The 16,838-nt window shown below is 40.9% G+C and overlaps 1 protein-coding gene across 1 annotated transcript; it reads left to right on the top strand.

The window, feature by feature from the left end:
- The first annotated feature begins 1,807 nt into the window (after window positions 1–1,807).
- Window positions 1,808–5,664, top strand: LOC110526290 (cytosolic iron-sulfur assembly component 2B-like). Its single transcript, XM_090239448.1, has 6 exons — window positions 1,808–1,819; window positions 2,767–2,816; window positions 3,936–4,005; window positions 4,138–4,263; window positions 4,388–4,433; window positions 4,972–5,664. The coding sequence occupies exons 1-6, from the start codon at window positions 1,808–1,810 to the stop codon at window positions 5,076–5,078; spliced, it is 411 nt and encodes a 136-aa protein (XP_090095574.1). The 3' UTR covers window positions 5,079–5,664.
- Window positions 5,665–16,838: the final 11,174 nt, after the last annotated feature.

Below are 16,838 nucleotides of genomic sequence, written 5' to 3'. Positions count from 1 at the left end.
CTGCATGTGTGTCAGTGAAGGCTCATTCTATCATCATCACCAGTACATTGGACTTTAATGTTCCCCTTACTTGGATTGGCCATCCATTTTGATAGCAAAATTGTTGCTCAGTTCACAGGTTCCCTTCAGATGGTCTCACAGGAGTGAAAGTGTAGCCTATATTTTAACTTTTATAACTTTTATGTCTTAATTTAATTTAATTTTGCATTTAGACTGTCATCCCATAACACAGTCTGACATTCAGGGTCTCATCTGTTTATTTTACTGTGTATGGCTGGGAGACTGACTGTGCCCTGACTTGTTAATGTGGTCATATTGTTAACAGGAAATCTCTTCGGGGAATTCTATCCTGCTAGAGCCAGTGACTAATGGTTAAAGATGTACTGAAGCAAAAGTCACACAGTTACTTTGTTTAGAATCCTTGAAGAAAATATCCTGAATGACCATTTTAAGAAGCTTGAATTATTCATCGAAAACAGTTTGTTTCAGGTTTTCCATAAGAACGTTGTCTCCCTTATTCTATGAGTGTAAAGAATCTAACATGATCTTTTTGAAGCAATGAAACAGGGTTTTTCCACAGATGCGTAATGGTTTCAACAAGTCTAGCTGATTTCTCATGGCGGGTTCTGTCAAGGCCATTGGCTGTCTGTCATTTATTAACCACTGTCAATGTGTAAAGAATGTAATTGGTTTCGACCTTATTGTCCCTATTGAAATGATAGAGGCTGAAACGTACACAAAACGTTAAGGAAATCCTTTTGAAAACATTATAATAAACAAAGTCTTGTACGTCTCCTGAATCAAGTATTTGTTTATTATAGTACACCTATCGTCAATGATTATCCATCTGTCTAATGGGATATGTTTGGCACTTAGGGTTAATATAACAGCAACGTTTTAAGCATTTGTTATCCGCATTTCAGTTCAACCCTGAAAGCTAGAGAGCAAACTAGCTACAGTGTGTTGATCATGAATTATACAGTATATGTTATGGGTTGTTGTGTTTTGTGGTTTTAGAAAGATGGCTGATAGAGCCTGTTGGGCGACAGCAGTTAACCGTCATTGTAAATAAGAATTTGTTTTTAACTGACTTGCGTAGTTAAATACAAAAAAAATGAACAAGGTGATGCTCAGGGCGATGGGGAAGGGGGTAGTTATATGTTCAAAGAGCAACTGGTTCGGTATTACAACCACTTCCTGTATTTAGTCTCCAAGGTAGCAGCCAACATGCTCATCTGTCTCTGTGCTCATTCACATCAAAGATATAGCATGATAATAGCCTTATTCAACCCCCCCACACCTTAGATCAAGATTAAAGAGAAATGCTCTACGGAGATATGACACTTTTTCAGTGTAGGCCTACGTGCAGTACTTTGGCTATTGTATACTGTACATTCCTAATGAGCTCACCCATTGACTTAAGGTAGTCAGTGGACATCAATTTAAATGCTGTGATCAGCCAATTTCCCTCCATTGTCTAGTGATTGACTTCCTCTCTACACCATTGGCCCTTAAAAGCCCATCAACGCAGAGTGGGGCTTTTAGACTCTATAAAATGTTTATGCATAACCTCCACAATTGCATTAGGTTATGGAATCATGTTTCTAAATAGCTAGCATCCTTTTATTTCCCGGATTAACTAGCCCCAAGCTTTACAGCATTTTCAGATTTGTCTAGAGCAACGGCCAGGGCCGGGGATAGACCAGACGTGTATTGTGTTGTGCCTGGGTTTTTGTTTTCCTGGAATGTGTGGATGGGACCTCCTGTCTCCAGGAGAGCTACATTAAACTTCACGGCTTCAGGCATGATGACGGTGTCTGTGAATCTACTCTGCTCCACACGGAGTATTGAGATGAAATGGCACTCTTGCAACAGTGCACCCAGACAGGACCCACGCTGTCTCAATTGCAGGACTCCAGGCTCACAGGTGTTTCAGCCCCTGAGGCACTCTCAACCAGTTCTCAAAGCTGCTGTGATGTCACTGTGGAGTGTCATGCAGAAACTGTGTTGAAAGTCTCTCTTTACCTACTGAAAGGGTGGGTTCAGTGGGATGAAAAAAAATCCCTCACATGCTACCTGACCCCACATTCTAGGGCTAAAAGGATTTTATCCTCTCTGTCTGTCTTGGCCTTCCTTCCACCTGTAGAGAGATGGCACACCTTTTTGGCAGTCTCCTGACTCCTCTCTTTATTTGCATAAGGTGAAAAGTTACTTGTACATAGTATTGCCTGGGCCAGCAAAGACTAGGGCAAGGATAGCATGCTGATAAGTGTCCCTGGAGGAATGGCTAGCAGCCCAGCACTTAGCCTAGAGCAAACTAACCACACCCAAGACTCCTGCCTGCCTTTACCTTAATTGTTATTGTTGACACAATGTGGGTTGTTCAGCTAACTGTCTCACTGAACTAATCCCTCTGACACTGCTGATGAATGAGTAACTTAAATACAAAAGGGGATGAGGACTAGCTTGAGAATTTCAGTTGGTAGACTGTACTTTTACTTTACAGGCTTTGATACTGAAATACTTGCATAATCACAGTTCTTGTAATTCAGGTGAATGTGTTTTGTTGGTTTAGGATACAATATGATCATTTACAGGGGTTGAATAAAGTTCAACAAGATACTGCTGCCTCCTATGAGCTCACAGCCAAGCTGGGTTCATGCAAATGGTATAAGGAAGGTGTGTTATCAGGTTCCATCTAAACAGGTATTTCAGCCTGAGACAGGCTTTAGGGTACAAGGGAGGCTCATTGTCTACTGGAGCTAGCAAACCAGAAAGTTTTTTCAACAGCTGTTGACAAGATGGACAGAGAGAAGGTCAGTTTGCATTCAGATTAAAGGAAGTCCTTAGTGATATATTACCAAGGTTTTTCAGTAGTGGTTTTCAATGTTATTGTTTGCATTGGTGACAATCAACAAATGGGTTTGGGGTATTTCAATAGTGTGCCCAGTATTTCTAAGAGCTAATGTCTTTAAGCTATTTAGATTATTTGGCACAGTAAAAGAAATCACCCAAGATGGTAATTTATGCCATGTATCACTCCAAATCTGGACATAACAACATTGAATTTGTCGACTGCTATTAATACTATAAACATACATAGTGAAAGTACAGTTTAAACTGGACTTTAAACATTTTCAAACATGTTCCAACGCACACAGACACAGGTGATTAATTGTACAATTATGGGTTAGGCTTGACTTTGAAATGGTGCATTGCAGTTGGTATTCTGAGTCATATGTTATTTATACTGCTACTAAAGAAATTACCTAGAGTTTAACATTTGAGTCTATGGTAAAAAGCTACTTTCCTGGGATTCACAATACACGTGTAAGAGGGCTAATTGAATTACTGTTATTTATGAAACATTTTAGTATGAACATTGTTTTACTTGGATCATTATTTTCTTGCTTCTGTGTAACTTTACCATTTATAGATTAACCTTAAAGTTCACACAATACAGAATTTAAGATGAGAATACTGCCATCTGCTGGATACATCTGGAAATCCAAGATGACACTAAATCGCAGGGATGCGCCTGCGTACGTTTTGACGTCTACCGTTTCCGGAAGTCGATCGTTCACTCCCGTGGTCCAGAGTAAAAAACGATAGCGCAAACAAGTATACCATATTTCTGTAATTGCAACATCACAAATGTCAGTGGGGACCGGTTTAGAGAACGCAAATCCCTTGATTTTTCAACGAACAGGCGAGAGACTTCAGACCGCAAAGGACGAAGACGAAGATGTTGCTGATCCCATCGACGACAGATAAATATTTGATATCCTTTCGGTGTAGCTAGTTAAAATATACATCAATTGAGCGTTCAATGTCATACCAATCAACTTTGCATATGATGCTTCATTCTTTATTAAAGCTAATTACTCAACATTGTGTTGTCAAATTTCACCTTAACCCGTGCTACATCTCATCAGATCCATTAATGATCCTGAACACCCACTGTCCCCCGAGGAATTGAATGTCGTGGAACAAGTGCGAGTGCGCGTGAGTTAAACTTCTTTCTCAACTTTTCCCCCATGTAGAAGTTCGACACAGACATACCTGTGTAGCTACTAAGGAAAGCAGATAGCCTATACTGTGTTATCCTAATAAAACCAACTTGATTTTTCTTTACAGGTAGATGACCAAGAAAACACTGTGGGTGTGGAGTTCACCCCCACTATACCCCACTGCAGCATGGCAACTATCATAGGCCTGTCCATCAAAGTCAAGCTGCTGCGATCCCTACCAGAAAAGTTTAAGGTGGGTGAAAGAATTTAAGTGCTTGTGAGCTGTCAGAGCAAGCTTTAATATTATTTAATTGTCTGAACATTTAACATTAATATAGTGGGTCATGTACCGTCTATGCCTAATCATATCTCTGCAGATTGATGTGCACATCACTCCTGGGACGCATACCTCAGAAGATGCAGGTAAAGTGACATGCCTCTGAAGTAACTCAACATTGAGGCTGAGACAAACAATCACGCCTTCAAGACGACTATTGTAGACTACCCCTTTCGAGAAGCCCTAATATCAATTCCACAGTAACGGTGATACTGAGACTGAATTTTCACTTTAAACTATGTCAAACAAAAACCAATGAATGCAAAGTTAAGCAAACCATACAACTCGATCCACAAGGCCTACTTTTTAACAATTTCCACAGAAAATTGTACAAAAACACCTTTACTTGAGCAACAGTGCAGATGCAAACTTTGGTAACAGAATGACAATTTGTGCTTTATGCTGAAAATTATGTTATGGAACTTTGCATATGCACTGTTATTGAAGTAACTGCGTTTTTGTGAAAATTGTAAAAAGTAGTCCTTTTGCATAGAGTTGTATGGGTTGTTTAACTTTGCAATCATTGGGTTTTGTTTTACATATTTTAAAGTGAAATATCAAAGTGTCAGCATCACTCAGTTATTGTGGAATTGCCCCGAACTAAACCCTTTGTTTTTGTTCCAGTCAACAAACAGCTGGCAGACAAAGAGAGAGTGGCCGCTGCCCTCGAGAACTCCCAGCATCTGGAGGTGGTCAACCAGTGTCTGATATCCAATGCAAGGACAAGCTGACCGCCCTGATGGATCAATAGAACATTCTCCTTAGTCCAGGAGTAGGCTTAATGTTTCTCTCCTGACATGCTAACTGGACTGGTTGTTCTGTTTATGTTGAGTAAATGGCAAATGTATCTCCTATGCTGCCATTGTATTATTTTCATCTAACAGAAATCCCTTGTATCATGTTTGAGTCTGTGTTGTAGGCAGAAATACTAAACACACACTAGTTATATCTTCACTAGATCTTCAGTTTTGCACACTATAATAAACAAGCATTGTATCCTTTATTATACAAGTAAATAAGCAATAAAACACAAGGTCATATCTTATTTCATTGAAAGTATACCTGATTAATGGCATTTGCAAAGAGAACAGAAAATGTTTCTCAAATCAAATGTAAACCTAATGACTGGGGAAGTGGCCCTGACACTGAATAAGAAAGGCCATTGTTTATAACATACGTCTGGGGAAAAATTTTTTTTTTTTCATCAGATGCCTTATTTTATATTTGTCCAAAATAGTATAAAATGTGTGAAATAGCATTTGAGTTGTTTTTCTCACTTAAATGTGGTTGTAAATAAATGACTTGATATAAAATTAATACGTTTAATGATATGCAGTTTTTCGTTAGATTTGTCTATACTTATTTTACTATGGCAGTGAAATAAGTATTGTTCTTTTCAAATGCTCATCAGAGAGCCTCAGATCTTCATTGCATATGCAATGAGTTGGTCCCACAGGGTTAAAGGCTACACTTCCTCCACATTGAGACAGTCAGCAGAGTGGCGCAGCGGAAGCGTGCTGGGCCCATAACCCAGAGGTCGATGGATCGAAACCATCCTCTGCTATGTCTTTTACATTTCGACAATTCAGCAGAATTTTTTAAATTGTAAAATGCCTTTATGCAGTAGAAATGATACCTACATACAGTTATGGTTAGACAAAATAAAAGGAGAGCATTGTTACAATGAATGCGTTAAAATGGTGTTTGTAAGCAATACTTTAACTTATATATCAGCTATAAAGAATTAATTGGTGAGTTATAGACGACATGAATATTGCGTCATCCCGAAGGGTAAGTGCAAATTTGATGTGTTCACTACCACCCTCTCATGGACAATGGATAAAATAACATCTGAGTAGTTCTCGAACTTCCATTACACATTGAGAACCTGTGTATGTTAGCAAGATGACTCCAGATCCACTGAGGCTCCTTTTTGTACCTGTAGTAAGTATACAAATTCTAACACGAGATATGTGTGAGTTTGCCAGGGGACCAGCAGCTGGCAGCATTGTCTTTCTATGAGAAAAATGAGTAGAAAACATTAATTGTCCTGGCAGCCAATCCAAGACCTTAGAAAAGTATGAGTAATTGATATGGGGCCGAAATGCAGCCGAAATAGCTCAGTTGGGAGAGCGTTAGACTGATTTTTTAATTGATTTAACCTTTATTTAACCAGGTAGGCTATTTGAGAACAAGCCATACGAGGGTATGTTTGGCAGCATGCGTGAAGGATGCTTTGTTGCGAAATAGGAAGCCGATGCTTAATGTGAGTCTGTAAGGAGAGTTCACAGTCTGGCCAGACATCTAGATATTTGTAGTTGTCCACACACTCTTGAGTCAGAACCGTCCAGACTAGTGATGCTGGACGGGCGTGCAGGTGCGGGCAGCGATCAGTTGAAGAGCATGCATTTAGTTTTTAAACTTGCATTTACGAGCAGTTGGAGGCCACGGAAGGAGACTTGTATGGCATTGAAGCTCGTCTGGAGAAGGTTAGCTTCTTAAGTTAACTTATGAAGTTAACACAGTGTCTAAAGGTCCCTGGTTTCGGCAGGCACTCTTAGACAGTTCTAACTGAAGCCAGAAAACAGGGTTGCTGGTTTGAATCCCAGGTTCAAAGAGAAAATCTGGTGTGGCGATTGTAGGAAGATTCTCGTTTGGACAAAATACCATCCTCAACTCCTCTATCTTTCCTCTCTGACCCAACCTGGTCTCAGAGCATTTCATATTATTCAGTAATTATATCAAAGATACAATATGAAATGTAACATATACTAAATGGTGTATGTATTATTTGTGGATGTCCATCATCCATTTCGTTTGATATGTTATGAATTACAATTCGTATGATGTTACGAATTAGCTAAATGTACAATATGTTAAGATTTTGCTAAACGTATGATGTTACTAATTCCAATTTGACTTACACAACTGACTTAATTTGTTGTCATGACTTTACACATTTATTTTGGGATTCAACACTGTAAACGTAAATTTTCTGATGACACGCGAGTGGAAAAGGAGCTTGTTATTTCATATAAGCGCATTTTCATCCAAGTTGACTCTCCTTGCCGCTTCTCCTCGATTACGTTTGGCCTTTTTCAAAATGAGGGGAGAGACTACGCAGGAGAGATGAGAAAAGACCAATTAGTTAGGCGAATGGAGGAGTGTCCTCGCCTGCTTGATAGCCTCTGCTCGGAGAGGAAGCACAAGATTATCCTACCGGAGTCCTTTGCGGAAGAGTTTTGAGATCTGCCACACCTCCTTTGAATCAGCTGTTGTTTACTGGGAGGAGAACAGCACGCACATATTTTAAAACAATATGCTACTTATCCTTTTATGTATAAAATGTCTAGCAAAACTAGCGACATGTCTTGTCACTTACTACTTTACACATTTCATTTGTGATTAAACACTTGTAGCCTAAACAATTAATTACACTTAATTACACTTCATTATATATCATTGTAATTATTTGTGTTCAATTTGTTTGTCGCTCTGTGGTGTTTATTTAACTGTATTACTATTTTTCAAGCTCATACAGCATCATTTTACATTGATGTATTACTCAACAGCATTCTCCCCTTCCTCTTAGTTCACTCTGAGCACAAAATCCCTGATCTGGATGCTCTAATTACATTTTAATCAATTAATGCTCCATTGTATAAACTACACTGAACCAAAATATAAACGCAACATGCAACAATTTCAAAGATTTTACTGAGTTACATATAAGGAAGTTAGTCAATTGAAAATAATTCATTAGGCCCTAATCTATGGATTTCACATGACTGGGAATACAGATACCTTAAAAAAAAAAAGTAGGGGCGTGGATCAGAAAACCTGTCAGTATCTGGTGTGACCATCATTTGCCTCATGCAGCTCAACACATCTCCTTTACATAGAGTTGATCAGGCTGTTGATTGTGGCCCGTGGAATGTTGTCCCACTCCTCTTCACTGGCTGTGTGAAGTTGCTGGATATTGGCGGGAACTGGAACAGGCTGTCGGACACGTCGATCCAGAGCATCCCAAACATGCTCAATGGTTGACATGTCTGGTGAGTATGCAGGACATGGAAGAACTGGGACATTTTCAGCTTCCAGGAATGCTATACAGATCCTTGTTACATGGGACCCTGCATTATCATGCTGAAACATGAAGTGATGGCGGCAGATGAATGGCACGACAATGGGCCTCAGGATCTTGTCACGGCATCTCTGTGCATACAAATTGCCATCAATAAAATGCAATTCTGTTCCTTGTCTGTAGTTTATGCCTGCCCATAAGTACTGGTGGACATTCTTGCAGTCAGCATGCCAATTGCACGCTTCTATTTGAGACATCTGGCATTGTGTTGTGTGACAAAACTGTACATTTTAGAGATGCTTTTTATTGTCCCCAGCACAAGGTGTACCTGTGTTATGATCATGCTGTTTAATCAGCTTTAGTTTAATCGGTCCTGCCCCCAAACCAGGCGCGAACGGTACTTGCAAGCAGTGAATTGCGAGTGAGGAGTGCCAGTGGAGCATCATGTCTCTGCTTCCTAAAGAAAAATCTGTCTTCCAACGAGAAGAAGACAGGAGAGAGAAAATAAAGGGCAACGGTATGTTACCCAATTTTTCACAAAGGAAGGTGGGTGTAGTCTGCGAGTGGTGGAAATGAACCTGTTAGCTTAGTCCATAGTGAAATAGGCTACTTTTGCTCCCCTAACATTTTGCTTATCTTTTAGCTGACATTTAATCAATGCAGGCAAACTTTTAGCAAGCTATTCATACTAAATCAGTTGTCCCAGGCCCAACAGATGCAGCTTCAGGCTCAACAGCCCTCTCTCCCCATCCCCCTGAACCAGCTCTACTCCCAACTGAAGAAGGAGATAAGCAGCATTCTGTTGAATGACATGTCAGTTGGCATAATTGCAGGTACTGCAATGTGTTGATTAAAGGAATGTGATTCTCCAGTCAGGAAAAATCTCACTTGACACAGAGGCAGCCAATATCAGAGCCTTAAAGGAAATATGCAGACTCTTAGAGATGGATGGGAGTTTCTCTTGTCTGAGGCAACACTGATTGCTACGCAAATGGATGTTGTATCTCAATATAGCAAGAAACACAGCCGCCAGAGGAAAAGGAAGAGATTCCATGATGAGACCTCTCAAGAGGAGACAGCTCAGGACAGTGTAGCAACGGTGTTTCGGAACAGTGTTTTTTACTGATATGTACAATATCATAAGTGACTTGGACACCAGGTTCCACACCACTGCCAAAGTTGTAGAATCATTTTCTGTTGTTCTGAATGTTGGGCAGATTAGTGAGGATAAAAGCCCCTTCTGTATGCCAACCACTGATCATGAAGTATTACAGAGATCTCACACCTGAGTTTCAAAATGAAGTAAGACACCTGAACACTGTATATGCTGCTACTTTCCTCCCCTCTTGGTCTTCTGAATGCAATTGGTAAGATGCAGCTGCAAAGCATTTTTGGAGAAGTGTGCATTGCATTATGTATATTTTGTACACAACCTGTGACTGGTGCTGGTGGCGAGAGAGCTTTCAGTAAGCTAAAACTGATTAAAAAAAAGATTTGAGGTCCACTATGTCCCAGGAAAGGCTTTGCAGTCTTGCCATGCTGTCCATTGAAAGTCAGTTAGCTAGAAAGCTGAACTTCAAACACTTGATCAGTGACTTTCCTAGCAAGAAGGCTTGGCGCTGGGCTCTTGGTGAGTAAGGCTGAGCAAGGGCCAGTTATAACTTTTGAATGGCTATGGATATTGGATCACTACATACATGATGCCCACAGGCTGAGAACAAGATCTATCTCAAAGTAATGGCTGGATTTCCATCAAATTTGTTGTGCACAATCAATACCCCAAGTGGAAGAAACCTATTGATTTGGTGACCACGACCTTTCCTCAAGCGCAACCATAAGGCCTTTTCATTTCCATTACCATTTTGTTTTCCATTTCCACATTTCCAGCTAATGTTAAGAGAATTTTGCATTCAAGAATTTTACCATTAAAATTACATTTCAAATCAAATCAAACTTTATTTGTCACATGCGCCGAATACAAGAAGTGTAGACTTTACCGGGAAATGCTTACTTACAAGCCCTTAACCAACAGTGTGGTTCAATAAGAAGAAAATATTTACCAATTAGACTAAAATGAAAAGTAATAATAAAAAAGTAACAATAAGAAGAACAATAACGAGGCTATATACAGGGGGCACCGGTACCGAGTCAGTGTGCGAGGGCACAGGCTAATTGAGGTCATCTGTATATGTAGGTGGGAGCGAAGTGACTGCATACAAGCAAACAGCGAGTAGCAGCAGTGTACAAAAGGGATGCGGGGAGGGGAGGTCAATATAAATTGTCCGGTGGCGATTTTATGAATTGTTCGGCAGTCTAATGGCTTGGGGCTAGAAGCTGTTGAGGAGCCTTTTGGTCCTAGACTTGTCGCTCCGGTACTGCTTGTCGTGCGGTAGCAGAGAAAACAGTCTTTAACTTGGGTGACTTGAGTCTGACAATTTTATGGGCATTCCTCTGACACCGCCTATTATATAGGTCCTGGATGGCAGGAAGCTTGGCCCCAGTGATGTACTGGGTCGTTCGCACTACCCTCTGTAGCGCTTTACGGTCAGATGCCAAGCAGTTGCCATAATAGGCGGTGATGCAACCGGTCAGGATGCTCTCGATGGTGCAGCTGTAGAACCTATTGATGATTTGGGTGACCCATGGCAAATATTTTCAGTCTCCTGAGGGGGAAAAGGTTTTGTGGTGCCCTCTTCATGACTGTCTTGGTATGTTTGGACCATGATAGTTTGTTGGGGATGCGGACACCAAGGAACTTGAAACTCTCGACCCGCTCCACTACAGCTCCATCGATGTTAATGGGGGCCTGTTCGGTCCGCCTTTTCCTGTAGTCCACGATCATCTCCTTAGTCTTGCTCACATTGAGGGAGAGGTTGTTGTCCTAGCACCACACTGCCAGTTCTCTGACCTCCTACCTATAGGCCGTCTCATCGGTGTCTGTGATCCTACCACTGTTGTGTCGTCAGAACTTGATGAAGGTGTAGTAGGAATCAATTTTAATCCTTTATTGACGCTTTGCTTGTTTGATGGTGTGTGTGAGGGCATAGTGGGATTTCTTATAAGCATCCGGATTAGGCTCCCGCTCCTTGAAAGCGGCAGCTCTAGACTTTAGCTCGATGCAGATGTTGCCTATAATCCATGGCTTCTGGTTGGGATATGTACATACAGTCACTGTGGGGATGATGTCATCGATGCACTTATTGATGAAGCCGATGACTGAGGTGGTGTATTACTCAATGCCATTGGATGAATCCCAGAACATATTCCAGTCTGTGCTAGCAAAACAGTCCTGTAGTGTAGCATCCGCATCATCTATCCACTTCCATATTGAGCAAGTCACTGTTACTTCCTGCTTTAGTTTTTGCTTGTAAGCAGGAATCAGGAGGATAGAATTATGGTCTGATTTGCCAAATGGAGGGAGGGGGGAGAGCTTTGTATGCATCTCTGTGTGTGGCGTAAAGGTGGTCTAGGATTTCCCCCCCCCCCCTGGTTGCACATGTGACATGCTGGTAAAAATTTGGTAAAACTTAAGTTTGCCTGCATTAAAGTCCCCCGGCTACTCGGTGCACCGCTTCTGGTGAGCATTTTCTTCTTTGCTTATGGCCTTATAGAGTTGGTTGAGAGTGGTCTTAGTGCAAGCTTCGCTTTGTGGTGGTAAATAGACGGATATGAATAATACAGATGAGGACTCTCTTGGTAGATAGTGTGGTCTACAGCGTATCATAAGGTACTCTACCCCAGGTGAGCAATATCTTGAAACTTGAAACACACACCCCCACCCCTCTTGTTACCAGAGGTAGCGTCTCTGTTCTGCCGGTGCATGGAAAATCCCACCAGCTCTATATTGTCCGTATCTTCGATCAGCCATGTCTCTGTGAAACATAAGATGCTAAAGTTTTTAATGTCCCGCTGGTAGGATAATCTTAATGTAATATTAGACATTGTGCACTATCATATTTTCCAATGATTGCACGTTAGCAAGAAGAATGGAAGGCAATGGAAGTTTACTCCGGATTCTCATAAGGGTGCCCGATATGCGGTTTCGTTTCTGGCGTCTTTTCTTCACACAAAAGGCGTGGATCTGGGTGTCACGCCGGAATAAATGATTTTGGAGACAGGCGCAGGATTACACAATAGGGGTTTTTAATACACCCAAAACAAACACGTATTCAAAAACACTGGGCTGTACCCAAACAAAAGAGCGAGGGTAAACCTTGTTGAACGCCATGGGACGATTCCCGTAATACACAATATATATATATATAGCACGCAGCATAACAGCTGCACCAACGCATAGGTACTCGCACCACCAATGGACGTGGAAACGATAACGGAGAGAGGGAACAGAGGGCACATATATAACATACTAATCAGGGGAAATGGGAACCAGGTGTGTGTAATCAGACAAGACAGTCCGGGGTTGATGATAATGAATGCCGTTCAGTGAAGCCTAGAAAGCCGGTGACTTAGACCTCCGGAACTGGTGAACAGAATGAGCATCAGTACCGGGGGGATCCGTGACACTGGGCCTGTTCCAGTGAAAGCAGGATATCCTTCTTGTCTGACTCGTTAAAGGAAAAAGTGTCTTCCAGTCCGTGGTGAGTAATCGCTTTTCTGATGTCCAGAAGTTATTTTCGGTCATAAGAGACAGTAGCAGCAACACTATGAACACAATAAGTTAAAAAAATAAGTTACCCCAAATAGAGAATTGTTGAGGATGCATTTCATGTGTGAAAGAGGTGAATGAATGCCCCAACCAGTTCTGTGAGTTTTTTTAATCGGTAATGTTATCTAAGGTTTTTCCGACACCGCCATTGGTTCTACAGTACAGGATAACATGTCTCAATAATCAGAAGGCTAACATGTTTCAGAGGATAACATGTCTCGTTAGTAACGAGGATAACATGTCTCGTTAACATTGAGATTAGCATGTCTCGTTGGGAACGAGGATAACATGACTTTGGATTATTTGAGGATAACATGTCTTATCAGTAGAATTTGATGCATAACGTTATTATGTGTGTGGAGTTGTGAAAGAAGTTTACAGTGCCTTGAAAAAGTATTCATCCCCTTGGCGTTTTTCCTATTTTGTTGCATTACAAACTGTAATTTAAATGTATTTTTATTTGAATTTCATGTAATGGACATACACAAAATAGTCCAAATTGGTGAAGTGAAATGAAAAAACTTACTTGTTTAAAAAAATGCAAAAAAATAAAGAACTTAAAAGTGTATTCACCCCCTTTGCTATGAAGACCCTAAATAAGATCTGGTGCAACCAATTACCTTCAGAAGTCACATAATTACTTACATAAAGTCCACCTGTCCACCTATATACAGTTGAAGTCGGAGGTTTACATACGTACACTTAGGTTGGAGTCATTAAAACTTGTTTTTCAACCATGCCACAAATTTCTTGTTAACAAACTATAGTTTTGGCAAGTCGGTTAGGACATCTACTTTGTGCATGACACAAGTAATTTTTCCAACAATTGTTTACAGACAGATTATTTCACTAATAATTCACTGTATCACAATTCCAGAAGTTTACATACACTAAGTTGACTGTGCCTTTAAACAGCTTGGAAAATTCCAGAAAATGACGTCATGGCTTTAGACGCTTCTGATAGGCAAATTGACATAATTTGAGTCATTTGGAGGTGTACCTGTGGATGTATTTCAAGGCCTACCTTCAAACTCAGTGCCTCTTTGCTTCCAATAGTACGCAAGTATAAACACCATGGGACCAGGCCGTTCAGGAAGGAGGCCGTATAAACACCATGGGACCAGGCCGTTCAGGAAGGAGGTTCTGTCTCCTAGAGATGATTGTACTTCGGTACAAAAAGTGCAAATCAATCCCAGAACAACAGCAAAGGACCTTGTGAAGATGCTGGAGAAACAGGTACAAAAGTATCTATATCCACAGTAAAGCGAGTCCTATATCGACATAACCTGAAAGGCCGCTCAGCAAGGAAGAAGCCACCGTTCCAAAACCGCCATTAAAAAAGCCAGAGTACAGTTTGCAGCTGCACATGGGGACAAAGATCATACATTTTGTAGAAATGTCCTTTGGTCTGATTAAACAAAAATAGAACTGTTTGGCCATAATGACCTTCGGAGGCTTGCAAGCCGAAGAACACCATCCCAACCGTGAAGCACGGGGGTGGCAGCATCATGTTGTGGGGGTGCTTTGCTGCAGGAGGGACTGGTGCACTTCACAAAATAGATGGCTTCATGAGGAAGGAAAATTATATGGATATATTGAAGCAACATCTCAAGACCTCAGTCAGGAAATTAAAGCTTGGTCGCAAATGGGTCTTCCAAATGGACAATGACCCTAAGCATACTTCCAGTTGTTGCAAAATGGCTTAAGGACAACAAAGTCAAGGTATTGGAGTGGCCATCACAAAGCCCTGACATCAATCCTGTAGAAAATATGTGGGCAGAACTGAAAAAGCTTGTGCTAGCAAGGAGGCCTACAAACCCGACTCAGTTGCACCAGCTCTGTCAGGAGGAATGGGCCAAAATTCACCCAACTTATTGTGGGAAGCTTGTGGCAATGCTACCAAAAACTAATTGAGTGTATGTAAACTTCTGACCCACTGGGAATGTGATGAAAGAAATACAAGCTGAAATAAATCATTCTCTCTACTATTATTCTGACATTTCACATTCTTAAAATAAAGTGGTGATCCTAACTGACCTAAGACAGGGAATTTTTACTAGGATTAAATGTCAGGAATTGTGAAAAACCAAGTTTAAATGTGTTTAGCTAAGGTGTATGTAAACTGTACACCTGTTCCGAAAGGTCCCAGAGTCTGCATCATCACTCAGCATCTTCTATCTTTGTTTTCCTTATTATTTTGGTTAGGTCAGGGTCAGGGTGGTATGTGTGTTTTTGTCTTGTCTAGAGTTTTTTGTATATCTATGGGGTTTTGGTTTGTCTAGGTAAATGTAGGTATATGGTGGCCTGAATTGGTTCCCAATTAGAGGCATCTGTTTATCGTTGTCTCTGATTGGGGATCCTATTTAGGTTGCCATTTTCCATTTTGGTTTTGTGGGTTATTGTCTATGTGTAGTTGCCTGTCAGCACTCGTGTTATATAGTGTCACGGTCGTTTTGTTTATTTGTTAGTTTGTTTAGTGTTTATTTGTTAATTAAAAGAAGAATGTATGCTTATCACACTGCGCCTTGGTCTCATCAATTTGACGAACATGACACAAGCGGCACCATGAAGACCAAGGAGCTTTCCAAACAGGTCAGGGACAAAGTTGTGGAGAAGTACAAATCAGGGTTGGGTTTTGAAAAAAAATTCAGAAACTTTGAACATCCCAAGGAACACCATTAAATCCATGATTTAAAAAAATGGAAAGGATATGGCACCACAACAACCCTGCCAAGAGAGGGCTGCTCACTTAAACTCACGGACCAGGCAAGGAGGGCATTAATCAGAGAGGCAACAAAGAGAGCAAAGATAACCCTGAAGGAGCTGCAAAGCTCCACAGTGGAGATTTGAATATCTGTCCATAGGACCACTTTAAACCATACACTCTACAGAGCTGGGATTATGGAAGAGTGGCCAGAAAGAAAGCCAATGATTTAAGAAAAAAATAAGCAATCACGTTTGGTGTTCGCCTAAAGGCTATTTGGGAGACTCCCCAAACATATGAAAAGGGTACTCTGGTCAGATGAGCCTAAAATTGAGCTTTTTGGCCAACAAGGAGAACGCTATGTCTGGCGCAAACCCAACACCTCATCACCCCAGTGAAGCATGGTGGTGGCAGCATCATGCTGTGGGGATGTTTTTCATCAGCAGGGACTGGGAAACTGTTCAGAATTTAAGGAATGATGGATGGGGCTAAATACAGGGGAATTCTTGAGGGAAACCTGTTTCAGTCCAGAGATTTGAGACTGGGATGGAGATTCACCTTGCAGCAGGACAATGACCCTATATATAGTCTCTCTATTGTTACTTTACTGCTGCTCTTTAATTACTTGTTCCTTTTATTTCTTATTCTTATTTGTATTTTTTTTAACTGCATTGTTGGTTAGGGGCTTATAAGTAAGCATTTCACTGTAAGGTGAATTTGGAGTATGCGACAAATACAATTTTATTTCACAAAGTGTAGGAGGTAACTTCTCAATTACAAACACATTGTGTTATTTAAAAGATTGATTGAAAATGTTAAACCTTGCGAATGGCTGGGAACACCTCACCTGTCCAGATTAATTTTGTTGCATGCCATCACAAAGCATGGAAACCTTGTCAGACCAACTCGGAGGCAAACCCTGCCCCATGGTGAAGTCAGTCGCTCGGCTACTAGATAAATATGGGGATCCGTACCGTTCACTGGATCTGTCATGTACTGTCATGTTGTCTTGTCTCTGTCCTTTCCCTTCACCCTGT

The sequence above is a fragment of the Oncorhynchus mykiss genome, chromosome 6, assembly GCF_057628025.1.
Source record: "Oncorhynchus mykiss isolate SJ-2025 chromosome 6, ASM5762802v1, whole genome shotgun sequence".
Lineage (NCBI taxonomy): Eukaryota > Metazoa > Chordata > Actinopteri > Salmoniformes > Salmonidae > Oncorhynchus > Oncorhynchus mykiss.
This window is presented reverse-complemented; position numbering and strand designations above follow the sequence as displayed.

What these genes read in the sequence shown, in the direction of transcription:
- LOC110526290 (XM_090239448.1), top strand. An exon ending in TGGAACAAGTGCGAGTGCGC is followed by an intron (nt 4,006 to 4,137) that starts GTGAGTTAAACT and finishes TTTTCTTTACAG; the next exon opens with GTAGATGACCAAGAAAACAC. An exon ending in GCATACCTCAGAAGATGCAG is followed by an intron (nt 4,434 to 4,971) that starts GTAAAGTGACAT and finishes TTTTTGTTCCAG; the next exon opens with TCAACAAACAGCTGGCAGAC.